The 27,518-nt window shown below is 36.7% G+C and overlaps 2 protein-coding genes across 2 annotated transcripts in view; one reads left to right on the plus strand and one right to left on the minus strand.

Annotated features, from left to right (window-relative positions):
- The window catches only part of CDC37L1 (cell division cycle 37 like 1, HSP90 cochaperone), a 25,976-nt gene extending 19,699 nt beyond the window's left edge, over positions 1-6,277 (plus strand). The window contains exons 6-7 of the mRNA XM_079113090.1: positions 1,065-1,229; positions 4,700-6,277. Coding sequence (XP_078969216.1) covers positions 1,065-1,229; positions 4,700-4,801 — 267 coding nt within the window. The 3' untranslated portion in view covers positions 4,802-6,277. The remainder of the gene's footprint in view (positions 1-1,064; positions 1,230-4,699) is intronic.
- A 2,945-nt stretch (positions 6,278-9,222) lies between these two features.
- Positions 9,223-25,994, minus strand: AK3 (adenylate kinase 3). The gene is made up of 5 exons (XM_079113106.1): positions 25,319-25,994; positions 18,006-18,125; positions 15,991-16,163; positions 14,966-15,084; positions 9,223-11,137 (listed from the first exon to the last, which is right to left on the minus strand). Exons 1-5 carry the CDS (start codon positions 25,467-25,469, stop codon positions 11,017-11,019), a joined length of 684 nt encoding a protein of 227 aa, XP_078969232.1. The 5' UTR covers positions 25,470-25,994; the 3' UTR covers positions 9,223-11,016.
- Between the last annotated feature and the right edge of the window lie 1,524 nt (positions 25,995-27,518).

Here is a 27,518-nt window from a genome sequence, read left to right on the forward strand (position 1 = left end):
CTGAAATTCATGAAGATGGGAAGGCAGCAGAACACTGTTTGCATTATTTGTATGCTAATGACTAATTTATAGAGGTTTTAACCTGGTTACATAACCTAAACTCCATTTGACAAAATCTCTTCCACCACTTGAACATAAAGCCAACGTTCTGTTAGTATAGAATAGGATCTGTGTCATTTCTTTATATGCAGAGGAAACATTTGTAAACAGGTTACTTCCTGTAGGGAGTTTTGTATCAAGAATTTGGTTAAATTAGCCAGATGTGGTGGTGCATGCCTGTAATACCTGAAGTTTAGGAAGCTAAAGGTAGGAGGATCTCATTCAAAGTCAGCCTCAGGAATTTAGCAAGGCCCTAAGCAACTCAGGGAAGCCTGTCTCTATTATACAAAAAGAACTAGGGATATGGCTCAGTGGTTAAGTGACCCTGGGCTCAATCCCTGGTATCAAAAAAAAAAAAGAGAGAGAGTTTGGTTAAATTATAGATCATTGGATACCAAAGAGTACCTTCTTTAGTATAAGTCATCATACTTTTTCCTTTCCATAATGTTGGGAGAAAAAGGTACCTATTTAACTAAAACACAAAAGTGTTCCCATAATGAAGTAGAATGTTGAATTTTACTTGGTTTTCATAGGGAATAAAGGGTCAGAAAATTATCAGAAGTAGGCAATAGTGTCCCCCTCATTAATTGAAATCTTTTGTAAGAATATCCCATGGTGGTTTGGCAATGGTAAGAGAGTAAAATGAATATTAAAGGTGAAATGAGGATTTTTGGATCCTATTAAAGATTCAGATAAATCAAGGGAAATTCAGAGAAAGCCTACTTTTCTTTTGTTATAGTGTGGGGTGGGGTTGTTTCTATTAGCTTGTTTTATTTTGCTGAAGCAGAAAGAAATGGAATAAACTAGTCATTAATGTTCCTATAAAATAAGTAGATGTCACACATCTGAAGAGGCATTTGTGGTTTCTGCATTTAGATTATTCACCTTTCCTTTACCAGCTCTATTATATGCTTTTTAGAATTTACTCTGTGGTCTTGAAAAACAGTCTGTTTTTTGTGTTCTAGGCAGAGGAAGAAGGTTATTTTGAAGCATTCAAAAATGAACTTGAAGCTTTCAAGTCAAGAGTAAGACTTTATTCTCAATCACAAAGTTTTCAACCTATGACAGTTCAGAATCATGTTCCCCATTCTGGTGTTGGATCTATAGGTTTATTAGAATCCTTACCACAGGTAAGTTGGAGAAGTAAATATTTATGAACATATTAGATTGCATAGTTTTTGTTCTTTTGGAGTATCTTATGTGATGCATGTGTGACCATTTTGAATATTCTTGCCTCAAAAGGTAATCTTTAGTCCTATTTTTTTGCATTGAATCTCTTCTATCTCTAAGTATTTAGAGAGACACCACATTCCATCTCTTTTTAATGTGGAAGAGATGAGTTATACCTATTGAATATCTGAATCAGAAACTCCTCATGGAGCATCCTAAGAAACATCTCATTCTGAGTAGGACTGTGCTATTGTGAATTTTCTTAAATGAATTAGCTTCAGAGCATACATGCAAGTGGTAATCAAGGTAGTCTGCTGTATGGGTTTATATAATACCATCTCTAGTGGTAGTGCTGCCTATCAGATGTAACACTTTTAGTTCACATTAACATAGGTAATAATATTGTGTCTGGTAGTATCAGCACTTACTTGAACCAACCTGCTATTAGATCAAGATAAAAACCATGTCACCAGCATCAGAGACCTTATAGCAAAAATAAGAAGGAATCAGATCACTCATCTAGCTGATACTACTTAAAATTACAATTTTAAGTTATTAGTAGACAGTTCCAAACCATTTGTAGTGGACACATCATACCAGTCCATTCATCTCATTTCCATGTGCCAAGATTTTAAGATATCTCTAGCCAGTTTACTCTGTTGTCTACATTGTGAAATGGAAAGTCTCATTTAGAAGACAAGAAGAGGAGAGTCCTAGATTGATTTTTAAACTTCATGAAGTGGTAAGAGTGAGATTTTTCAGTGTCTTGACTTTGTCACTATAATTTCATCATTCCTTACATGTATTATATGCTCTATAAGAAAAGCTATTGATCATGTTCAACTCAGTCAAAAATATTATTTTCAAGGATGGAAATTCATCAAGTTCTGATTTTTAAATACTTAGTAACGCCCCCCGCCCCCGCCACTTCAACTTGTAAGAACATTACCTCTAGAGCTTTCCTATATAATATCAATCTTAAATAGTTTTAAATACAATGGCAATTTTCCCTTCTTGATAAATAGCCCATATGGAACTAGTCTTTCCAAGGGAATTTTGTGACTTAAGTCACTGTCATATCCAGTATATAAACCTGCTAAAATTAAAATGTTACATAATACGTGTGGAAGAATAAAGAGACTGATGGTAAAATATCAAAAGCGGCCTATATTATCAAAAGTTGCACCTGGAATGAGAGAAGTACCTTCTCATTGCACAGATTTTAATTGGTAACTGCTGGGTATCCATTGTACTTATTTTGGGAGCGCCTAGGCTCATGATTCCGACTTGATTGATGGCATTATCAGGGTTGCTCAGACTTAATTAATCTTTCTAACAGAGCAGTTTGTCATAAAGTGAGAATTTGAGTATCCTAACCTGAGGAAGAGGAGAGCTGATAAGATTTCAGCTAGATATGCAGTATTATGGATTGGTTGAGGGAAACAGGATGAGAGGCCACCTGAGGGACCAAGTTGTCAATTTAGAGGAGATTTGATAGAAAATCTTGCTATAATAATAATATCCCTTTTTATATCACTATACAGGCTGCAAAATACGTTCATATGTTCTATCGTTTCGACTTCTCAAAAATACTATGGTTCATTTTTATTCATTTTTATGGATGAGTGAACTAAAACTTAGGATAAATAATTTGCTTGAAGTCAGTGCAGTATGTGATAGAGCTAAAATTCTAATCCTGAATTTTCTACTTCACTGCTTGTTCACCTACACCACAGACTGTTGAATTATGTACTACAAATAGGGCAAGACAATCATGTGCTCTTAGGAAACACTTGTCACTGAAACAAGAAAAGTGTTCAGAATGTTATTAGATGAGAATCTGGGCCAACCAGTGTAATTTAAGTGTCAGGTTAGGCAGATCAATTTCTTTTTGTTTTTTCAAAGTGGGAGACACGATAGTATCTTAAAGTTTTGGGGGAGGAAGATGAATGAGTTCTGGAGAATCTCCTTAGCCAACTCAGTACTCAAAATTCTATCATGGAAAACTGGAGCCCAGTTTTAATAGAGTAATTGTAACCTCTGTTCTGAAAGGCTTTGGAATTTGGCCTGGATTATCAGAAAAAGCCTTAACAATGCCTTTCTCGAGAAAAGAGGATAACAAAAGTATTGACCATAATTTAAATTTGGATAACACTTTTGCTTTTCATTTATTTTTGTAATTAACAATCTTTTGAAATAAACCAAATATCATTTATCTTTGGTTTTGAAAGGAATAAACCAAGGTCTCTTGATTATAGAGATAAGTAATAACAATTTCAGTTTATTCTGTAGACTGACTTAATTTTATTGAATTGCGAAGGATTTTTTTTTTCTCTTTGAGAATTATAATACTGAATTAGAACTGAAGTTCATGGTGAATATCCCAGACCTCAGTCAGTTATTGGTACTTCTTCTTTCATAAAGACCTGCTTGGGAATAATTCAGATTCTATGTAGCTTTTTTACTTAAAAAAAAAAAAAAAAAAAAAGTTAACATACTATTATACTTTATTAAGAGATTTTTTTGAAAATCCTTTCTCCTTATGGATGGGACGGTTTAAATCATCTGTCCCACTGAGACTGTTTTCCTCACTGGTGTTTTTAAATACAAATAAATGAAACCAGGTGATAACAGTATTTATAAAAGTATAAGTATCTGGCAGATATTCACAGTAACTGGGTAGACAAAACTGAATTCTTGGGGGGAAATTTCCTGAAGTCTGGGTCTTAGGGCCTTATTTCTTTAGTGGTAGTACTTTAATAAACCATGGTTTTATTTTTGCATTTTTTGGACAAGGTTTTGGTTTTTGGTCTTAGTTTTAGAAATGGGCAAACATAACACTTATGAGATGAGTTTTCTTTCTGTTTAAAGAATAAATAAAACCTAAGCTGTTCTTTTATTCTGTTTTTTAAAATATGGACCTATGTACTTCTCAAAAAATGAAAGATTTTTTTATTGAAGCTTATTTTACCCAGTGAGTGGATTTTGCCTTTGTTCAAATGTTTTTGCATTTAGTATTTACTACTATAGTAATCTTCAAAATAAATTGCTGCCTTAAAGCTACATTTATTATTTATATTATCAATAGGTGTATACATACACTCACACAGAAGACTAGCTGCATACATGGCCTAGTATGAATAATTAAAATGACAGTTTTGTTAAAAGGAAAAAAAGGTGATGTCTATTACATTTCTGTTTATATGTATCATTCTGCTTTATCACATTTATTTGGATTAAGCAAATAAGCCTACTTTTTCTTTATTTTTCCAGTTTTAGCTGGAATCTAACTCTAAAGTCTGTCTTCGTTCCTACTCTGTATTGTAGTGAATTAGGATGTGAAATTACATATGTGGTTGTATGTACTCGCATAAAACTGGTTATTATGTGTTCTTTTTCCTCTTTTTTTTTTTTGTTTTTTCTCCCCCAGAATCCAGATTATCTTCAGTATTCTATCAATACAGCTCTTTGCAGTTTAAACTCGGTGGTACATAAAGAAGATGATGAACCCAAAATGATGGACACTGTATAATTTGGTTAAGACTGCTGAGGCCAAGTGCTATTTTGTTACAAGAAAGGAAGAACTTGGCTATTTTCTTGACACTTTTATGGGTGCTGCACTTTATTTTTGTTTGGTTTTTGATGGGAGGGAAAAAAAAGAGTACTGAAACGTTTTGTAACTTTTTTTATGTGCTGCTAGGTTTTTTGTTTTGTTTTGTTTTGGAAAGGAGAAGTGGTACCATATGTTGCAGGAAGTCAAACTGAACTTTTTTTTTTTTTTTTTTCTGCCTGGGTTGGCTACTAAATTTGCCTTTAACCTAATTGTTCTCAATTTTGGAATCAAAGTATGAAAATCTGCACAAATGCAATGTTTACAAGAACTGGTTGATTCTAGGAGGCATCTGCTACATAGTCTCTTTTTATATGGATATGGATATGTCCTATTCTACAAAAATAATTAAAGATAAAAATGTACTTGTATCCACTGCTAACTTAGCTGTCAAATCTGGTGTTTCATCATATTAAAAGCAATAAATCAGTAGTTGGTAATCTACTTTACTAAATAAGCTGGGTGGCACAAATTTTTAAAAGTCTATCCTCTTAATAATATGTTCGGCACCATCAGTTAAATCCTTGACTATATTACCTCTCAGTGTATTCTCAAAGCTGTTTTTTAGAAATTGAGTTTACTGTTGACTTGTTAAATACTAAGGATTGTAGTGATGAGTGATGAACTCATGTAGGGTTTTGTTTATATTTTTTTTTAAACAAGACTGACTTCCAAGCTTACTCTTAGTCTGGGATCTCTCAGGGAATAAGTTTTAAAAGAATACTAATGACCTGTAAGAACAAACTGGAAGAATAATAATGATTAAGATTATTGTTTGTTTCACTTTGGTGTAGCCTTTTAAAAGGCAAGGGAAATCTTGTAGAGCTGACTTTCTTGAGCTGCCAACTACTCATTTCTAAGAATTTGGTAATCCTTAATGGTAATGATGGCTTTTACTCCACCTGTAATTCCTCTCTAGCTCAGCTACCACAGAATGCTACTGTTACTACTTCCTGCATAATTTACTTCAAATGTACTAGACTGTTTGGTGGCTTATTTTATTTAGAATTAGATGACAGTGCTAATCATGCTATCCTTATTATTTGAAGATTAATCTTCTCACTTAGAGGAACATGAGCTTTGATTGTATTTGAGTGTAGTCTTTTGTACGCATTGAGACTAGTAGCAAATATTTGGAAGCAGACGTAGGATTGGGAATACATGTCTCAATTCAAGAAACCAAATAATGCTAAAGGATCCATATGGGACTCAGATCTGTGACCTTGGCCTCATTTGTATCTTGTTTTAACAGAGGTGATTACGCACTTAGTACCCATAAAAACAGGCTGGAATTATTGAATTCTACTTCTGTAATGTCACTATCTTCCTGTTTTTCAGAGTAAGTCTTTTTTGTGCTTTTGATATAAATATATACTCTAAAATAAAATGTTCAACTAATTTATATGGTAGTATTCATCAGCCTGTAATTAATTTTTTTTTTTTTTTTTTTTTTTTAACCAGTGACCTAGTCATAGAAAGCTTTCATTTATTTTCTTCTGTTCTGGAGCATGCTGTGATCTTTCCCTTCATCCTAAATGGAGAGAATGGACACAAAAAACATATCCCCCATTTCACAGAAATGTTACCTGAACCATTATTTATCGCTCCTTCAACTTCACTCTTCCCCTGAATTTGCCTGTAATCATCCAAATTGTTTTGACTTTCATTTTGTCTTCTTCAAGTTAAAGCCATTAATGGCTAAAGACTGGCAAGACAGAAAGAATCAACAAACTGAATAAACTATTTCTGAAATTTTTTTTTAATAATGGGAGTTACTTAAGAATTATTCTTTGAAATGTGATTATTGGTATTTTTTAACTATCAAAAGGATGTGACAACTTTAAAGTATATGAAAGTGTGATTTATTTGGGGGGGAATAATTTGCACTTTAAGACTAACTTTTATATAATTAGTACTTTAGTACTAAGAACAGTAAATTGACATCCTTTTTTTTTCTTTTTGAAAATGTCCTCTAATACTGAGAACTAACTCCTATCAAAATAAATGCAATGTTTTCTATTTCTTAAATGATGAGATGTATACTAAGCAAAGGGATAATTACATTTGAGGTTGAACAATTTTCTCTAAACAGGTTAAGCCATGGAAAATCCAAACTAAGGAATAAAACATTTTTTACATCAAATATTCAACATAGAATCCTGTTTCACTTGATAAAATTAATCTTCTAATAAAATTTTTTTTAAAAAAGATGAAATAGCTATCATTCCATTTATTCTGGCAATTATTCTGTCATTGGTGATGAAGACAATACTGGTTTTAAATGATTACTCTTAAGGTAGATGGGTAGCATTCTTTTTCCAGTAAACCATTAGTGCACTCTTTCAAATTGTTGCTTAATGAGCTCACAATCTCCAAAAAAAATTGATTTAGGAAAATCAGGCTCTTTCAGAGTAGCATCCATATATCCTTTAAAAATAAATTAACATGTTATCCAGAGATTAGTGGATTTTATTACAGGATGAAAAAAAAAAGACTGGTTTTAAGTTTGTTTAGGTAAGATGTTCCTGAAGTAAGCCTTGGGGTATTTTCAGAAAAAAATCCAAATGTCAATTTACTGTTCTCAAACCCATGTATTTCAGTTCTAAATTGATGTGGGACAGAAATGGTACTTGTCTGGTGTGAGGTTAGGTTTCCTATTTCAATTTTGCTACTATGTCATACACATTTTAAGACCCTAAAATCCTATGCATCTGTTCCCATCTGTAATGACCATGTGGATACTATTTCATAGGTCTTCTGAGAATCTGATTCATCTAGTAAGTATTTGTTTACTTACTATGTAAGTCAATTGGGGAGGATACAAAGATGAATAGATTGATCACGAATTGCTTGCCATCTAATGATGAAGTTGAAATAGTCTTATAACCCTTGAAGAAGTAGCTTTGAAGTTTTGTCTTTTCTAAATATAGAAAATGATTTTTAAAACTCCCACATCTTTCGCTTTTGTTTTTGGTGGTACTAGGGATTGAACCTAGGGCCTGTGCTTGCCTACCATGTGCTCTATCACTGAGCTATGTAACTAGCCCTGCTCCCACAATTTTTTTCTCAATTTTAATTTGCAACAGGGTTTCAGTTAGTTGCCCAAACTGACCTTTAACTTGTGATCTTCCTGCCTAAACCTCCCAAGTAGCTAGGATTTACAGGCATGTGTCACTTTGCCTGGTTCACTTGGTTTCTTTAAACAGCATGATTCTTCATGCTGTTTACTCTTCAGACAGTTAACTTGAATAGTTTGGGAAAATATGACACAACACTGTACTGATTAACACTTTGGCCTGACAATTTAGCTTTACTCGGTGCTATATATGGACAAACTCCTGAACATTAGGAAGCTAAAGGTGGGGGGGGGGGGGCAAGGGGTGAGTAGAAACTACAGGTCATACAGCTTTTACTAGTTTTTAAAGCACAGCTAGACTATTTTAACTCTTTAAATATTTTTTTAAACCATAACTTCCAGGATGAAAATCTTTAATTGCAAGGATAGGGAAGCTATTTCTGCAGTTTATCATTGGGGATATTTTATCAATGAGAAGACACAGTTTATAAGTAAATTTTAAAATGTTTATTCTTGCTATTTGTTGTATTATAGCAATTTAATATACTCTGAGATCTGTAATTGCAATGATTTGTTGTTAATACGGGACATTTTATTCCAAACTATGAGTGTGCAAAATATTTTGCTGGGATGCCATTGTATATGGCTGCAGCAGGGGAAAGTAGCAATAAGTTTGGTTTTAGTAATTTGAACCAGTATTTAATGTACTTTAGATGGAATTGAGAGCTAAGCCAAAATTTCTCGATGGTGGTAACAATTGCCATTATGGATTTCCTACTTCACACTGACTGTGCTACTCCAGAAAGTAGGGTAGTTTGAGGTACTGTTCTCATTATCTTTTAATCTCAAGTGTAGTACCTCCTTCTAAGCCATGCATTCAGCTCCAGACATGGTTCCATGTGGTACATAAATTGTTATAATGGTCATCATGGTGTGATTTTTTTTCCTGCAGAAGGCACTTAGCACTAATACTCTTAGTCAGCATTGTCTGTGACATTAGCTAATCCAGCAGAAAACTAGTTCTTTTTCCTTGTTTTATTTTTTAAAAATCATATTTCCCAACGTAATGCATGCATGTGCAAAACTTTGGTTAAATTGTTCACTAGTATGGAAGGATGGTCACAGAAGACAGCAGTTTCATTAATTTTCACAGCACATTCTTCAACTCTTACTGATTTCCAAATCTAAGCCTGTCTTGAAAGCCAGTATGGCTACAGTACTGTATAGCAAGGGATAAAGAATTGCATAAAATGAAACCAGCCTTAAAACCTGTTTTAAGACAATTTATTAGAACAAAGGCAATGAGATGCAGGGTAGCAGAAAGGAAGGTGGGGTGGAGTGGCCCTTGTGAAGGACCAAGACAAAGTACCAGCTACAGTGCTGAAATTTCATTATATTCTAATAAAGACACTATGCCCAATAACCTAGTGGTAATTCATAAGTTTAGTAGTTTTGCAACATTTTTAGGAAACATAATATTCAAATAAGGCATTATATAAAGTTTTATAGTGAAATGATCCCTGTAATCCTTTTAAAAAAAAGCATTGGTCCATTTCAAAGGATCAACAATGAATTTTTAAAAATCAAGAGGAAACTAAAATAAGTTGTTCCCCCCACCACCCAAATACATAAGAACCACTTGCTGGCATTTGTTTTGTATTTCTAAAGGCCTGGAATAAAATGGGCCAAATTTTCAAAGGCAACAATAGCTTGTATAAGGGCTTGATTCATTTGATTTAGCACCAAGTAAAATAAGAGTCAATATCCCATAGAAGATACAGTTGGGTTTTTCCTCTACATCTCAAATTGCCCCACTTTTACCAGGTCACAATGTATAAGCATCCTGCTGCCCCACTAAGGAATCTAAAATGATTTAGGTTTTAAAATGACTGCTCAGATGACACCAGCAGAGTTATTTCCCTTTAAGATAGGTGGCAATGAGCACTAGCAGGTGTCAATTTCTTTAATCAAGAACAAAGATCACTCTTAAGGAACAGTTACTTTTCCTGGTTCTTCTTAACCTATCTTGTAAATTCTCTTTACTGCAATACGTGTTTGCCAGTTATGTTGGTGTTTGTCAAGAGAATATCCCCCAGGTATGCCTGATCTATATTTATTTCCTTAATGACAAAGTATGCTTACTTTACAAAGTACCATGGGTTTTCTCTTATTCTTTATTTTTTCTTTTTGCTATAACGTATCAAGGCAGAGTGTGTTTAGATCAAGAAAAAACTGACAAGTAGATCTTAAAATATATATTTCTTAACCTGAGTAATATCTGAAAACCTAAGATTTTATTACATTTTCCACTGAAAATTCAGTGTTGGTGCTTACTTAAGAACTTACAATGTCAATTTTTGACACAAATGGTGTCCCTCAGTACACATGTATTTTTCAAAAGAAAAGTCATATTAAAGTACTATTTTCTTAAATGTTGATACATTTTTTACAGCAAATTGAAAATTCTGAGTAAACTGAAGGTATGTCTAATGACAAAATAAATACAGCATATGTAGCTAGCTTACGTGTTTCTTAGTGTAAAGGCAGCAGTGAATTTGTATCTTGCAACAGATCTGTAATCTAGTTGCCTTTTTCCTGGAATTTTATATAGTGTCTTACCATACCATGTTCCACAGGGCTAGAAAATATTTTTTTGGCATCAGTTTAAGCAGAAGCCTCTGATGAGGTATTTTCCCCAAATGATAGGTACTTTTCCAGAAAAATATGAAACTTCTATCAACCACTTACTCTTACTGAACAAAAATGTTACTACTAATTGCTCTTTTAATTTTACTCTAACAGATTCTTTAAAATAGTTTCAATATTTCTGATGTTTTTAAATTGCACACTTACAGAAGATAAATGGATAAAATATACTAGATTATTTCAAAAGATCAGTCTTAGTATCTGAATCATTTGGCACATCCTTAATATCCAGGATAAAATCAGTAGAAATAAAACAATTTTCAAATAATTCATACATGCTGGAATCTTAGTAAAAAGGAGCTGCTAATGCAAAGATGAGGAGGTTCTGCTGATCTTACTAGTTAACACACTTTTCTCATGGAGTAACTGAGGCTTTCTGGTTTGTTTGTGGAACTTTTGTTTGTAGGAAAGCATATACATAGGGCCAAATCTTGTTGGTTTCTGTTCCAGAAAATGTTTCCAACACCCCTTTTTTCCTAAAGGAAAGCAAAAACAACAAGAAAATGAAAAACAGATCTGAGTCTTCCTAATGAACTTTTTCGAAGCTTTTCTGTAAAACATGACAGTCTAGGTTTAGGAGTCTCAAGTATAGATCTGTGTAATCAAAAGAGAAAGAATTTGGCTAGGCACAGGAGAACCTGCATTTTAGTTTCAGTTTTGCCCCATGGCATACAGAAATGGGCATTTACAAAATAACAGCTGTCATTTATTGACCATGTATTATGTGTTAAAGCCTATATTAAATGCTTTACATCTAATTCATTCAGTCCTCCCAAAGCTCAAATTTTCTTATTTTATTAATAAATTGTCTCTTTTATAAAGTGATTTAAACCAGACCATTAAGTTGGTAATAAGTTTCGAAATGGGGACCATCAGAAACACCAGAACACCCATTGGCTTTTTTGTTCACTAAAGTCTTTTGCAGAAAGAGCTTTCCAATACTTGATTATCTCTCATTTTTGCTGAGATTTATCTTTTCCTCTATTCTATCCTTGTGAATTTTAACGTGGGAATAGAAAGTGTGATTTTTTTTTAAATTGTTTTTCTTATTAGGTGTCTTCATTTCTCCCCTGGCAAGATTTGTCTCACTTTTACCAGACGAGCAACCAATCTATTTACTCCAGCATCCTGTGGGTAGTGAGGAGCAGAATCATGGGATTGCTTCTCGAACCACAGAGATTAGTCCAGAGAGTCTGACCCTCTTGCTAATCCCTCTCTTCCAATCCATGCACAGCCTATGTGTATACCCACTGGCTCAAAGGTTGCATAAAAGCAACCTTTTCCCAGGATCAGTGATACCTCTGTAAACCTTCTCACTAGGTTTTCAGAGAATTCGTGAAACCTTGTAAAATTTTGATAGTTAACATCCATTGTTATTTTTGTAAGAAATATTTATTTGCTACCAGAATAATTATATTCAAACAGAATTCTTTGCATATTAGAAGCCATAAGCTTCTAAATTCACAGGAATTTAGTAAAGCTTTCAAGAGGCATAAATCTCTTGAAGGACCACTTAGTATCAAGCCACAGTGTCACAAGTGGGTTAATTGCTGAAAGCACAACTAAAGGTAACTGTTCAATCCTAAAGCTGTGCCTTAGATGAATATTTGTCACTTTTTAATGTAATAAAATGGAACCAGCTCAAAAAATCAGTCCTCCAAAGAATAAGAACATCCTGCTGTTTTTAAACATAGACCAATTACCCTATAAATGTCCCATGGCTGACAAGAGTTTTAAAATACAATAACAACTGTGGGCATTTTAATATATAACAATGTTATTATTTTAGTTCTTATAATACCACTTTTAACTTTTAGTTAAATCCAACTCTAGTATTATGAGTGAGAACTCAGAAGGAAAGGCTTGAATTAACAGCAAGAGGTAGCAAAAGCCAGAAGTCTAGAAAGGAAAACTAGGAATGAGGGGGATTGAATCCAGGGATGCTTTACCACTGAGACACCTCTACCCCATTTTACTTTTTTCAATTTTGAGACAAGGTCTCATTAAGTTGCTTAGGGTCTTGCTAAATTGCTGAGGTTGGCCTTGGACTTGTGATCCTGTCTCAGATTCCCAAGTCACTGGGATTATAGGTGTGCCACCACTGGCACTAGGATCTCCCAAGACGAGGACCTACATCATTCATTTTTGCAAGATTTCCTCATTTCGGCATAACTAAACCCAGTAGGACTACTTCTCTATTCAGAGCCTTGCAGCAATGTTACCTGCCCAATAACAGTAATAATCTCCCCACCAAAGTCCATGAGTTTCAGGTGAGACTGTCTTCATTTCCCATATTCAAGAATAACAAAGAGTAATCCCTGCCAACCACAAGATTTTTGCTGCAAAAAGAGGCTCTTTTCTGCTGGGGTAATTGAACTGGCAGAAGATAAGCTAGAGTGTTGAGCTGACACACAGAGGGAGCCCAACTGAGGCTTGATGACACTTCAACACTTGGACCCAGCCATCTATTTACCTTGGGACTCTTAGGTATAGGACCAACAAATTCTGCTTTTGCTTAAGCCAGCATGAATTAGGTTCCTGTACTACATTGCCTGATAAACATTGCTTTCAGCTCTCCACCTCATCCATATACAAAAGATAAGCTGCTTTGGGACCTGACAGGAAATAAGTCCACTTAAATGGACCAACGGCCTGGCACAGTGTCAACAGAGTAAATAATAATCACTGACATTGGGTGATTCAGTAGACACCAGGATTGCTTTGAGTCTTTTCACAGATTCTCTCACTTCATTCCCTTAAGCCTATAAAGCAGGTAATATTTCACATTGCCTTTATAAATAAGGAATTTGAAATGTAAGGTTAAGTACCTTGCTGAGGGCCACAGCTGGTAATCTTCAGAGCCAGAGTCATTATATAAATCAGAAAATTATAATAACAACTACTATAGAAAGTGAATTGACAACTCTTTTGTAATTTCACCTTCTGGAAATAACTGTTAAAATGTTTGAAGACTAGTGCTTCAGATTTTACTGCATACTTACCCCTATTATAACAATAACTACAACCATAATAATAGCTAATATTTATGTAGTGCTTACTATGTGTCATGCACAATTTTAAGAATTAGCACATATTAACTCACGTTCAAGCCTGTATTCTCACTGCCATTCTATAGAGGAGAAAACAGGTGGTAGATAAGCAAGAGGCTAAGGCCAAGTTAATTAAATGGTAAGCTGAGACTTGAACTTGGGCATTTTGGCTCTAGAGCCTGTACTCTCACCACAACACTGTACTGCTTTGACAATCATTATTCAGTAAGAATGAATAAGAGGGAGGCAGTCATTCTCTATAAGGAGAAGGAAGAGCTGAAAAAGGAAACAGGAATTTTTCTTAGCCTGCATCAAATATTAACTCAGTATAGTTCTCATATTGTTATATGAACTCCCTGAAGAGCATATCAAAACTATTAGCCAAGCCAGGTTCAGATTATGTCTATAATCCCAGCTACTTGAAAGGCTGAGGCAGGAGGATCGAGAGTTTGAGGCCAGCCTCAGCATCTTAGACACTCAGCAACTTAGTGAGATCTCTCAAAATTTTTAAAAAAGGTGGGTGGGTACTGGGAACGTAGCTCAGTGGTTAAGACCCCTGGATTCAAACCCCAGTACCAAAATACAAAAAAAAAAAAAACCCAATTTATTAGTTAAATAAATGACCTTTGTGTTAGATATCAATTGAGATTTTCCTTTATTAAAGCAACCTCTATTGGCATATATAGTGGGCATTATTAGTTTTGCCTCCATAGCACTTATTCCAGTTCTCTCTCTACTACACAGCAGCAGAGTTTGGATGAGACTAGCCACTCCTAGCTCTGGGTGTGGACTAATTGGTTAAACCCTCCCAGCCAAGTGACTGGTAATCCAGGCCTACAACAGTTAGTGCCTGGATTCCGTGACCATAGTGGCTGTTTGATTGGTTTAATCTAAGGGATACTCAGAGCTTTTGTTCACTAGGAAAAGTGACTCCTCAACCCTTCCTGAAAGAGGAAGCCCTGGCTGTTCTGGCTAAGGTCTGCAACCATGCAGGAAGTCTAAGGACAAAATTAAGACACAAAAGAAGGCAAAGTTAAGGCAAAGGCAAAACTCTGGTGTCACCTAAGAGTGACTGAAATTTAGCCTACCTTCTGAATTTCTCTATTGCACCAGCTAATAAATTTTCTTTGTTGCTTAAGCCAATTTGAATTGGGTCTTCTGGAATTTTAGCATTTCCGGTGGTAAAGTATAGAAAATTAAAAACTGACCCCACGCTTCAAAATGCAAGAGAAATTCTCAAAAGCAAGAACTCACTGATAATACTCCAGGACTGGCTCCGTTTGGGCTTCATAAGCCTTCAGTCTCTTGATCACTGTCTCTGGTCTATCATCCTCACGCTGAATCAGAGGCTCTCCTGTCAGATCATCTATGCCCTAAAGATTGGTATTAAATATCATAATCTTTGAAGGAAATTTTTATAAGCATTTCAGTAGTTTTTAAATATATCTGTACAAGCACCAATCACAAAAATGTGTTAACTTTTAAACAGAATCCCACCCGAAGACAGATCATTGCAACACAGAGTCAAGATACCCTAGGATTATTTCCATAGTACTATAGTTTGGATCTGGAATGTTTCTCAAAGGTCCATGTGTTAAAGGATTGGTCCCAGCTCTTGGCACTACTGGGAGGTAGTGGAACCTTTAAGAGATGGGGCTTAGTGAGAGGTCTTAGGTCATTGGTAGTTGGCCTTGAAAGGTGACTGTGGGACTCTGGTCTCTTCCTGTCTCTCTCTTTCACTTCCCCATCTTTGTTCAACTGTGTGTTCTCCACTATGATTTGTTGCCTCACCTCAGGCCCCAAAACAATGGGCCAATGGATAACCAACTGAAACCTCCAAAACTGTGAGCCAGTCTTTCTTCCTTGTAAGTTGATTATCTCAGATATTTGTTACAATAGTAGAAAGCTGGCACAGAAAGTAGAAGGTGACACACTATCAGTCACCTTCTTAGTAAAAAGATTTTCTCTCCAGAAAAATTTCATACATACACACACAGATTGAGCTATACAATGGGAATCTCAACTGTCAGTGCTGCAAATCCATACTACACATTCCCTGGCACAAAGTAGGAAATGAACACATAATTTTGAATGAGTAACAAATCCCTGTTACTCCTGGAGTGACTTTACTACCAACCTGAATGGACTACAAGTAACCTGAGCATATACCCTCAGGAATTTTGGTCAGGTAGAAGATTTCCAAGTTCACAAACTTATGTCCTTGTGGGCAAGAGGACTCAAGGACATTGCTATATGTCAGCTTCACCACAAATACTCACCACAGTTTTGGGAGGGTTGAATTCAATGTTGTAGACTCGGCCACTGGCTGGATGAATCCAGCGAGCAGTGAGGCGCTGCTTAATGACCTCAAAGGGCACGTTCAGGTTAATTACTGTGTCTATCTGATAAGCTTTATCCAGGGCTTCTGCCTGTGGAAGTGTCCTTGGAAAACCTTTACAAAATGGAACAAAACAAAAAAAAAAAAAAAAAGGAGAAAGGAAAGTAAGAAAAAGGATTAATGTTGGAATGTTGGAACCCAGGCTTGGTGGCACATGCCTATAATCCCAGTGGCTCTGGAGGCTAAGGCAAGAGGATCGCAAAGTTCAAAGCCAGCCTCAGCAACTTACCTAAACAACTTTAGCAAGATCCTGTTTCAAACTGATAAATAAAAATGGGGCTGGAGATGTGGCTCAGTGGTTAAGCACCTCTGTGTTTAATTCCCAGTATTTAAAAAAAAAAAAAAAATGTGTGGCAATCTAAACAAAAGAAAGAACACCAGGCAGCTTGATCGCAGGTGTAGTACAACTGTGATGATTAATTTTTTGTCAGTTTGGGTCATGGGATCCCTAGATATTTGGATAAACATTCTGGGTGTATATGCACAGTGTTTTTTATGAGATTAACATTTAAATAGGTAGACTGAATAAAGTATATTGCCCTCTCTAATGCAGTAGGCTTTAACCACCAGTTTGAAGGTCTGAATAGAACAAAAGGCTGACCCTCTCATATATCTTCTGCCTGACTGCCATCTTACTGGGACATTCACATTTTCATGCCTTAGAACAAAAGCTGACCTCATCAGCTTTACTCAGAACCTCAAAAGGCTGTTTTTGGAATATGACAGAAAAGAAAGTAGAGGAACAAGTCGTAACAGATAACCAACTTACACAAATCAAGCAGCCCTACTCCAAAATCCTGAAATCCTAGGATACTCAGAAAGTTTCAGATTTCAGAGTATTTTGAATTTTGAGTTTTCAGATTAGACCCTCAACTACTAGTCTATGCACATATCCCAAAATACAAAACAACTGAAATCTGAAACACTTCTGGACCCAAGCATTTCACAGGGTACTCAACTGGTATAGCTGAAGTAGTTTAAACAATGTGGTTCAAAAATACAGAGAAAGGCAAATGTAACTGGTTAGTGAATCCAGAAACAGAACCAAGTATATTAGGGAATTTAAAATAATATTTTGATCTCCAATTTTTGACTTTGCAATATTGTTACTAAGGACATTTTGGTTAGAACACCAGGAAAAATTAAAATCGATAGAAATTAATACTTTCCAAAAGTGATGAAGATTAAAAGTGTACATGCAATAATTTGTTAGAGCTAAAAATACATTTTCTCATTAGCACTGAAAGATGGAAAAATCTGCCTGTGACCTAGGCTTTATATAGCTAAAATGGCAATTATAATGGATAAAATTATACCCAAGAAACCCAGATTTGGGGTAAATAGTCCCTAATGAAAGTATATAATGGTAAAAAACTCAATCTATATATAGCCCCAAACTGAGTAAGTCCTCAAGCATTTATTAAAAATTTACAGTGAAATAAGTGATCCTGATAAAAACAATTTTAGTGAACTGCTTACAAAGTTCCTTACAAAGTTGTTAATTAAACTGTGGGAGTGGAATTTGAACATAAGCTAACCCAACACCTACTCATAACTAAGAGTTGTGCACTGAAAAAATACCTTTCTATTGATGTTTGTTTGGTACTGGGGATTGAACTCAGGGGTACTTTATTTTGAGCTGCATTTCCAGCCCTTTTAATTTTTTAGTTTGAGACAGGATCTCACTAAATTGCTTAGGCCCTCACTAATTTGCTGAGACTGGCCTTGAACTTGTGATCCTCCTGCCTCAGCCCCCTGATTGGCTGGAATTATAAGCTACTGCACCTGGTCCCCTGACTACCATTCTCGATGACTTTCCATAGCTCATGAAATAATTTTTCTCCTGCCAGCACTCATCATTTAGGATAGCTGGAATTTTCACAACACTCCACTTACCATCCAACAGCCAGTTATATTGGGTGAGATTTTTCAGCTCATGAAGGGCCAGCCGAGTCATGACATCATCTGGTATAAGCTTCCCTTGGTCAATGAAAGTCTTGGCTAACACACCAATCTCTAGAGCAGAGGGGGAAAAAAATCATTAAGTGAATTTGTTTTATCCTAGTCTAGGTTCCTAGGAACTGGTTGCCTAAAATTGACCTCTGGAAAACACATCTGTATGAAAACCTGTATCATTGACTTTTCTGCTTAAAAATAGAGGTTACAAAATAGTTAGGCCTATATCAAATCCTCCAGTATGAAAAAATACATAAATATAAATATACAGATGGAAAAAATAATGCAAAGCTATAGGCCAATATGATAACAGTAGTCATCTCTGTGACAGAATTGATAATAGATTATTTTTTACATATTTGTGCTTTTCTGTATTTTCTTTCAGGAAAAAATATGGAATAACTCATATTTTCTTTTTAAATAAGAGTCTGAAATATTCATTATTTTGAGATGGCTCATTTTAAGTGCCTGCCTTCATGTGTTAGTCTAGAGATTTTTCCCACTCTTATAACAGGTGCTACTGTCAAAATACAATTTAATTTTTGACTGTGATCATATTATACTTTTATTAATAAGACACTAGAAAAGGATTTATGAACAGTTTAAAATATTATGCACAACTGTATATCACTCTTATCCAAAATTTAATTTCCTTATATTCCCTTACTAAACATTTTATAAATATTTTTCAGTGATCTTATATAGTCATTTTTGGAATAGTCCTCTCCATCAATGTATATCTATGCTTCATACATAAAAATATACTTTCTCACAATGGTACTGTTAGACATTTAAATTATGTAAATCAGTCTTGGTTTTTCCTCAACACTGCTGTTTCTAAAGATCTTAATACTTTTTCTTCTTTTTTAGTCTTCTGAATTGTTTCTGATGAATACCTTCCCACTAATCAGACGACAAGGGTCATAGTATATATGAGCATTTCCATACCTCTCAGTATAAATTGCTATACTAGCCTCAAACAGATTCCAAATTGTTAAATTCATGAGACTTTATATTTTAACCAAGAATTAACTGTATGGAAACTGCCATTTGAAAGTGTGCTGTCAGATTTACAACAGCATTTGGACCTGGGTATGGTAGTGCACTCCTGTTGCCACAGCTACTAAGGAGGCGAGATGGGAGGATAGCTGGAGCCCACCAGTTCCAGACCAGCTGGTGCAACATCATGAGACCCTATTCACCCTCCAAATAAAATCTGATACAGAGAGCAGCTGGGAGAGGGCCTGGGTTCTAGCTCTCAGGACTCACTAGAACAGTGTTTGGAAAGGTCCATATACTTAATATGAGTAGAACTTTCTGTCCCCAGGCTTTTGACCACTGTTCTGGGAAGGCAGAACTCCAACCTCCTCAACAGTGTTTGGGAGGGGGAAAAAAAAAAAAAGTAAAAAACTTGCAATTCTTCAGAACTGAGTCCTAAATAAATGGTATTAGGTCCCACCCTCACCTCTCTTGCTTCAAACCAATCCCTCTTCTAAATCCCCAACCAATGACAACAAATGACTTTAGGTGATGGTATTAATAAAGTGCTTAACGCTTAATTTCATCAGTGTTAGAGGAGCTTCAAGAAGAGATGATGGGGACTTGGGATATAGCTCAGTTGGTAGAGTGCTTGCCTCACAAGCACAAGGCCCTGGGTTCTAATCCCCAGCGCCGCAAAAAAAAAAAGAAAAAAAGAAAAGATGATCTGCTCTTGTCACTTCTAGTCAACATTGTACTAGAGATTCCAACCAGGGCAACTGGTGAAGAAAAGAAACAGTATCCAGAAGGTAAGAATTAAATGCAGATGACATGATCTCATACATAGAAAATCCTAAAGAATCTACCAAAAAACTATTACAACTAATTAATAAATAAGTTCAGCAAAGTTGGAGAGTGCAAGTTAAATATACAAAAAGCCAGCAATGAACAATTTAAAAATAAAACTAAGGAAACAACTCAGTAGGTTGTAGTGTGGCTCAGGGGTAAAGCACTTGCCTAGCATGCACAAGACTCTGAGCTTGATCCTCGGGATAAACAGGAGGCTGAATTTATAACTGCATAAAAACAGTAAGAAAATTAGTAATACATTTTTTTTTTAAAGTACAGAACTTGTAACCTGAGAACTACAATATTGATGAAAGGAAAGACCTAACAAAATGGAAAGACATATTCAAGATTTTAAGAGTTAATATTGTTAAGACAGTAATACTCTTCATAAGTGATATACAGGTTCCATGCAATCCTTTCAAAATCCTTCCTACCTGATGCAGAAACTGACAAGCAGATCCTAAAATTCATACGGAAATGCAAGGGACCCTGAATAGTCAAAACAATCTTTAAAAAGAAAAAAACAAAGTTGGAAGACACACTTCTGATTTCAAAATAGCAATCAAGATTATGTGTTACTGGCATAAGAACAGACATGGTTTAATGGAATAGAATTAAGAATCCAGAGATAACCCCTTGATCTTACAGTCAATTGATATTCAACAAGGATGCCAAGACAATTCAATGGAGAAAAACAATCTTTCCAACAAAAACTGCTAGGATAACTGAATAATAATAATAGTAACTCAATATGGATCATAGAACTACATTTAAGAGCTAAAATTATAAAAATCTTAAGGGAAAAACATACAAAAATTCATTGTGGTGACGATTACACAACTCTAGATGTTCCAAAAAAACACTGAATCATATTTTACAAGGGTTAATTTAATGGTTATGATGGAAAGGTCCTAGTAAGCAAAAAACCCCATCACTACTCAAAGACAATTATTGGGCTGGGGATATGGCTCAGTTGGTAGAGTGCTTGCCTTGCATAGCACAAGGCCCTGAGTTCAATCCCCAGCACCGCAAAAAAAATAAATAAATAAAAGACAATTATTATTAAAAATGATTATAGATATTTTGAGTTTTGTGTATATACAGATAAACATTTATCCATGATATTTTTGAAAACCAAAAAACTATAATGTTTCAACTGGAGTTTAAAAGAAAAAAATGATTCAGTGCTCCACCTCAAAGTCTAAGCAGTTTGCTTTGTACATTTTAAATGTTTACTCACTCCCTAAATTATATACAAAGACTGCCATCCAAGGTGTGCTTTGGACATTCAGTAAATGTTTATTTGATTGCCTATAATTTAATATTATTGTATATCTTAATAGACTGCTCATAAAAACACCATTCACTTTTTGATTCAAAAATTGACAACTGAGTTGGGCATAGTGGTACATGTGTGTAATCTGCCACTCTGGAGGCAGAGGCAGGAGGATCACAAGTTCAAGGCCAGTCTTAGTAATTAATTTAGTGAGATCCTAAGCAACTTGGCAAGACTCTGTCTCAAAATAAAAAATAAAAAGGGCGGGGATGTACATTAGTGGTAAAGCATCCCTGAGTTCAAGTCCCACTACCAGAAACAAAACAAAACAAAAAACAATTTGGATGTACAAAGCCCCCATGTAAACATATGATTACGCAAGTGGTATGCTGTTACTCCATGTACAAACAGAAACAACATGTATCCCATTTGTTTACAATAAAAATAAATTAAAAAAAAAAACTGAATTGGACTCCCCCAACTTATAGATGAGAACAAATGAGATTCAAAAGGTTAAACCACAGAGTCCACACAATACTGTGGTGCACTTTTTCAAACTTTGAACAATCACATATCACCTTTGCAATTTCTACCACTGGTGAACCATTATTTACTATACGGTTTTCTTTAAAGTGACTCACCTTTTTAAATAAATGTCATAATGTTCATGAAATATAGATTTATTTTCTCTCATATACTTTGAAATAAATCTTTAAAAATATATCTACCTAAAATTATCTCATGAATCTCAATTTGATAAATATTGCATAATGAAAAGAGTATTTAACTGACACACAGAAGACCTGGTTTTTCAACCTCAGCCCCTAGTAAATACTTTTTATTTTCATCTTATTTTTTTATGAAGTACTTCATGAATTTGTATTTCACCCCTGTGCAGAGGTCATGTTAATTTTCTATCATTCATATTTCAGTATATGCACTGTTTAGAAGAACATATAAATGCTGTTTATAACTGATTGAATTCTTAACCTCTCTCGAGCTCAGTTTCCTCGTTTTTAAATGAGAGGATTGGACAAAATGTCTATGGATCATACTCAAGTTTCCTGACTCCGGGGTCCAGATGTGGTCTACAGTTACTTCAGGTTTGCTATTGTCAATAGGTTGCCTGGTGTTTCCAATGTCTTTATCATGTCTCCTGGGTGATTTACCTTTGGTCTTAAGAAAGAATATTCATGGCTTATATTTCAAATTGCATTTACAGATGAGGAAATCTTCTAGGCCCAAATAGGTAAAAGTGAAGCAACAATTGCTGGAAAGATTACAAGCCCCACATGAATTATAAACGAAAAGAGCAGAGATCTCTTGAGATGATTTTCAACTTTAACTGCAAATACTATCAAGGGTTCTAATATATAGTACCTTCATGAAATGATAGTTAATTGCAAGAGAATCCACACTAGGAATTTATTTCAAGGAAAGTAATCAAAGGTACTGAAAAATATTCGTGTACAAGAATAGTAACAACAGTATTTATAATAGCAAGGAATGGTTAACAATATGTCCAGTAGGAGAAAAAATGTTTGTAGTCTTAATGTATTTATAAATATTTTAAGACTGCTTAATGATGTGTGAGTGAACATACAATAAATAAGAATAAAATGTATCTAAAATGTAACGATTTTACAAATACATAGGAATGCAACAGTGAGAGGCTGGGGAGAATAAAAGAGAAAGCACCTGGTTCAACTCTGTGTGGTGAGGCAGAATCATGGAAGATCTTAATTTTCCTAATAGTCTCATGACATTTTTCTTCCTTTATAATAAATATGACAGTATCAGAAAGCATGAGCAGTGTTTTATTTTTAAAGATTATACCTCTTTTGGCTCTGATTCTGTGGGAAATATCCAATCCATTCACAAATATTTATTGAGAATATATTCTTAGTTCTGAGATCCAGAACTGTGCCAGATACTGTTCTGTGAAAACAATCTGTAATAACAGATCATTATTCACAACTTTAATAATTAACAGATCATTCACATCTGGAATAACAATCTTATGACACCTTTTCAAGCTTCATTTTGTTTTCCTTGTTAAAGAACTGCACATACTTCTTTGAAGAGCTCTAGCAAATGATCCACCCCAGTATATGCCTGTTCTGCTGCTTAGGGCACCAGCTACATGAATCCCACACAGAGTAAGCATCGCTCAGGGTCTCTTTGGGGGCTTCTGTGAGCTCTGGAACTTTCTTTAGCTGAGTGGAGAAGCTAACCCCCTTCATGTGCAATTGCCTTGAACCATGAACCTAGAGAGACCAGTCTCCTGACATTCTAGTTCTCCTGACCTGAATCTTTAACTTCTTTAAAGAAGTATTTGTCTGTCTTTTTTCTAAGAATAACTCATAAAAAGTCCAGAAGAGGCAGGCATCTGAGGCAAGCTGGACCTCTTTCCATGTTCCCTACCCCACTCCCTTTAGGTTCTTTTCACATATTAGAGCTCTAGGGAATAAGACAGCAAAAATGGTCAGGGAGTGTTAAGGACAAGTAAGAAGCATGGTTTCTTCGTTTTTAAAGTTTATTTAATTGGTTTTTAAATTTACTGTGTCTTTTCATAAATTAGTGAACATTCTTTCCTGAAGGTACTCCCTAACCACACAACTATGCCTCACTGCTCAGTAATTTTTCAGATAATCCCTTAAGAATTCCTTATTCCCTTGTACTTTGGATAACCTCACACCAACCAGTCAGTCTGCAATACTAGGGACTGTTTATTGTTACCTAACTACTTCAATGTGTTGCATCAAGAACATTTAGCAAGAGAGTCAAACAATTTAATCTCTTTGGTAAAGTTTAATTAACTACAAGACATTATTTTTTAAGATCAATGTTAAAATAGAAAGTAGTAATGCTCCAGAGAAGTTAGATACTGAACCAAACTACTCCAAGACACAAACTAGAAATACTGGGTTGATTCTGTTTTTTCCCCAATTTAAATATCAGCATTCTTAAAACTAATTTAAAAAAATTCACCGGGAAATAACCTAAACACCCATCAATAGAGGACTTGTTAAATAAATCAGTAGATGCAGCAAGCAGATGCCTATACAGAATGAAATAGATTTTCATGTTTTCATGTGAAAAGATATCCCAGATATAAAGTGAAAACACTCTGGTGCAGAGTACATAGATGATTGCATATTACACAAAAGATATACATATCCGTGCTTGTACATAAATAAACATTTCTAGAAGGAAACACATCGTTCCTCTCTATTGAGAGAAAGTTTTGCCTTTTATTTTATGCACTTCTATCTATCCTATCCAAATTTTTTCATTGTTTAAAAAAACTTTTGCGGTCATCATTTCTGTGTAATGAGCTTCAAAACGAGTGTCAAAATGGGTTCTGTTTGTGAGGTAAAGGTCAACACTTTTGCTAAGAAAAAGAAATATTTTTAAAAAACTTTTTTAAAAAATAGCCTATCTGAGATAAAATTTATATACCACAACTTCACGCATTGTAAAGTATACATACCGTTTGTTGACTGGATCCTGCACTGAGTTTTAAGGCTTTATTTGGCATGAAAAACAAAACAATCTTTTTATGTAACTAAGCATAAGAATACCTTTTGTGAAGAAATCTCTGGGGGTATCAATATCTAAGCCACTGCTCAAAAATTACTCAGCAGTGACTGCAACGAGGGTAAATAATACTTGGCCTTGAGATTACAAGAGAAAGGTCAGAACTACAAGATCTCACAGAGCTTAACTAAATGGGGGTTGGGTTAGAAAAAGAGCAAGACCTAGCAGAGCTAATGCCAGTTTTCCATGTACAAGGGACAAGAGGAGAGTAAGCTACAGCTCTCAGTTCATGGACCCAGGAGCAGCTGTGATCAGACTGGATGTGCCTCTCAAACAAAGCAAGGTGGTTTCTTTTTATCTTTGAACTTGGAGCGTGTCCTAAATCACTTATCCCCTCCCCCACCCCACGCAACCTACCCGAAGCTGCCCGCGGAAACTGGAGTTTTCGGGGTGTCAGCAGCCCGTGATCTCTTCCCCCCTTGGCGGGAGAAAAACGCCGCGCCCGCATCCCAGGACCCGCATCCGGGCTCGTACCCCGCCTCGGTTCCTCCGCCCGCAAAACTCGACCCCAGCGACGGTGCACCGCCGGCCCTTTGGCCTGGGCTCCCACCTGTGCCTTGAAGCATGTTCTGTCGGAGCAGGTCGCCGCTGGAGAGGTGTTTCAGCTCGAAGTGTTGAGTGATGCGCGACGACACGGTGCCCTTGCCGGAGCCAGGAGCCCCCATGATCACCGCGCGCAGCAGCCGCGCCGACGCCCCCATGGCCGCGGACAGAGGACCGGGTGGTGCAGACAGCTGGGCTGCGGCCTGGCTTGCGCACTCACGGGCTTCGCGGCCCAGGACCGCCGGCTGGTAGCGCTGCAGGCAGACGGCGGCCCCGGCACCCAGGCTCTCCCGGAAGTGAGCGACAGCCACCGGGGCCGCCCCGCCCGCGGCCGCCGGCTGCAGCGCCCGCCCCTCGGAGACCCCGGCGCGCCCCCTGCCCCGGACCCGCCCAGGCCAGCCCGCGCTCTCCGCGCTCCCTGGGCGCTCCCTCGGCTGCTCTGCTGCCCTCTGCGACCCCCGCTCTGCTCTGCTCCTTTCGCTGGCATTCCTTTGCTCCCTTCCGCCTCCTGGGCGACTCCTGTAAAAACCCCTGCTCCTGTCACACTCAGCCCCGAGCTGCCCTTGTCCTGCCGAGTCCCGACCTGATAGACCGCATTTCCCTTCATTCGCCCTGGGCAACTACTGGGCGCCCCCTTCCTATCCCTGGTTGCTCCTTGGCGCCTCTTGCTTGCGCCACTCCACTTACTCCCCCTCGTCCCTTTCGCAGCCCTAGCCCCTTCCTAATCCATGCCCGTCCCTGCCCTGCCGGGTCCCCGCCCTGCCCAGTCCCAGCCTCTTAAACCGTGCCCTCTTCGGGTTCCCCTTGGCAACCTCGGCCGCCCCACCAGGTGCCCATTTGCACCCTCCATGCCACGCCCAGTTCCCCTGGCTCTCCGGAGTCTCGGCTTTCGCTCCCACTCTCCTTCACTTCCCTTCCCTACCTTCTTCCTCCTCTGCCGTGGGAAATCTGTGTAGAATCACGGTCACTGACAACGAGCCTGGAGGGGCTCCCTGCCTCCTCAGGTCAGTTTTTGAGGTGCTTTAAGTCGCACATCTAGTAAGAGATGTCTTTTACCCTCCTGGATCGAACGTTCGGAATCAAAAGCAGCTGCTTTTACTTTATGGAGTCCAAAAGTACTAGTTCCTCAGGCATCATTCTTCGCCCTCAGAAACGCTTTCATGTCGCTTCATTATTTTCGTTTCCTACTATGTGCCACTATTCTTAGGGAGCTCTAAGAACGCTGTGGTAAACAAGTCGAGTAGTGGAAGCAGATCATAACCAGGAAACAAATGAGTAAGATAATTTGAAATAGTGCTATGAATAAAATGAAACAGAATGTGTGGAATTGTGGAGGGAGGATGTTTTAGATGGTGGTCAGTCGTTTGTTGTGGCTACTGAATTGGAATACGGAGGGAAAATGGCACAGGGTCAGAAGGAAGGCCCTACAACGGAATGTTTCACATGTTCCAAGAATAGAAGACAAATGTGAGTAGCATTTTACCTGTAAAGTGGGCATGGAAATTAATATGGAATGGTTAAAATAATGCCTGTAAAGTTCTTAGTACAGTACTACGAGGGAAAGTGCTCGATGAAGACTGTCCATGTATTATCTTGTCTTTGTTCTGGGACACTATGCTAGGGCAAAAAGAAAGCTCTGGCTACATAAATGCAGTGCTATCCTTCCCAGAGGTTGCCAAATGAATTGTTCAAAACAGCTTTCAGTTTTGAAAACAAAAAATGTTTCAGGGAGGATGGCAAGGGAAGACTTGTTCAGATAGGAATTCTGAGCTGGATGATCAGACAGGGGGATTTCAATAGGTAGACAGCCCTGTACTTACAAAGAAAATTAGCTCTTGTGTTTTCGTTACTAAGCAAATAAGAAAGAAAATAAATGAATTAAATCTACCACTCCTGTAGTTTGAAATAGGACATCCGAATAACCCAAGGAAAGCAAAGGAAGGGCTTAAGTAAATAACATACAGAATTAATTAATAAATAAAAATGTCTGGACAAGTATACATTATGCAATACTATAAAACTTGAAGGTGTGGGAAAGTACTTCTAATCTCCAAAGCTAGGATCATTTGAGAGTTCATTGCCAAGAGAGACTTGAAAAAAAGTTAATGGGGAATTGGCTTAGAAAAAAATTTCAAACAAAAAATAACTGAGGAATCATCCTGTCACCATGGGGCAGAGTCAGGGTGGGGTGGGGGTGGGGTGCAAAC

Source organism: Sciurus vulgaris (assembly GCF_902686455.1).
Source record: "Sciurus vulgaris genome assembly, chromosome: 15".
Taxonomy (NCBI): Eukaryota; Metazoa; Chordata; class Mammalia; order Rodentia; family Sciuridae; genus Sciurus; species Sciurus vulgaris.

Excerpts from the sequence above, each read along its gene's own strand:
- AK3 (XM_079113106.1), bottom strand. The coding sequence starts at position 25,469 with ATGGGGGCGTCGGCGCGGCTGCTGCGCGCGGTGATCATGGGGGCTCCT. Across the intron at positions 15,085-15,990 it reads TCAACCCTCCCAAAACTGTG|GGCATAGATGATCTGACAGG; the intron begins GTGAGTATTTGT and ends ACCAATCTTTAG. Across the intron at positions 11,138-14,965 it reads CCAGTCCTGGAGTATTATCA|GAAAAAAGGGGTGTTGGAAA; the intron begins GTGAGTTCTTGC and ends GCTTTCCTTTAG.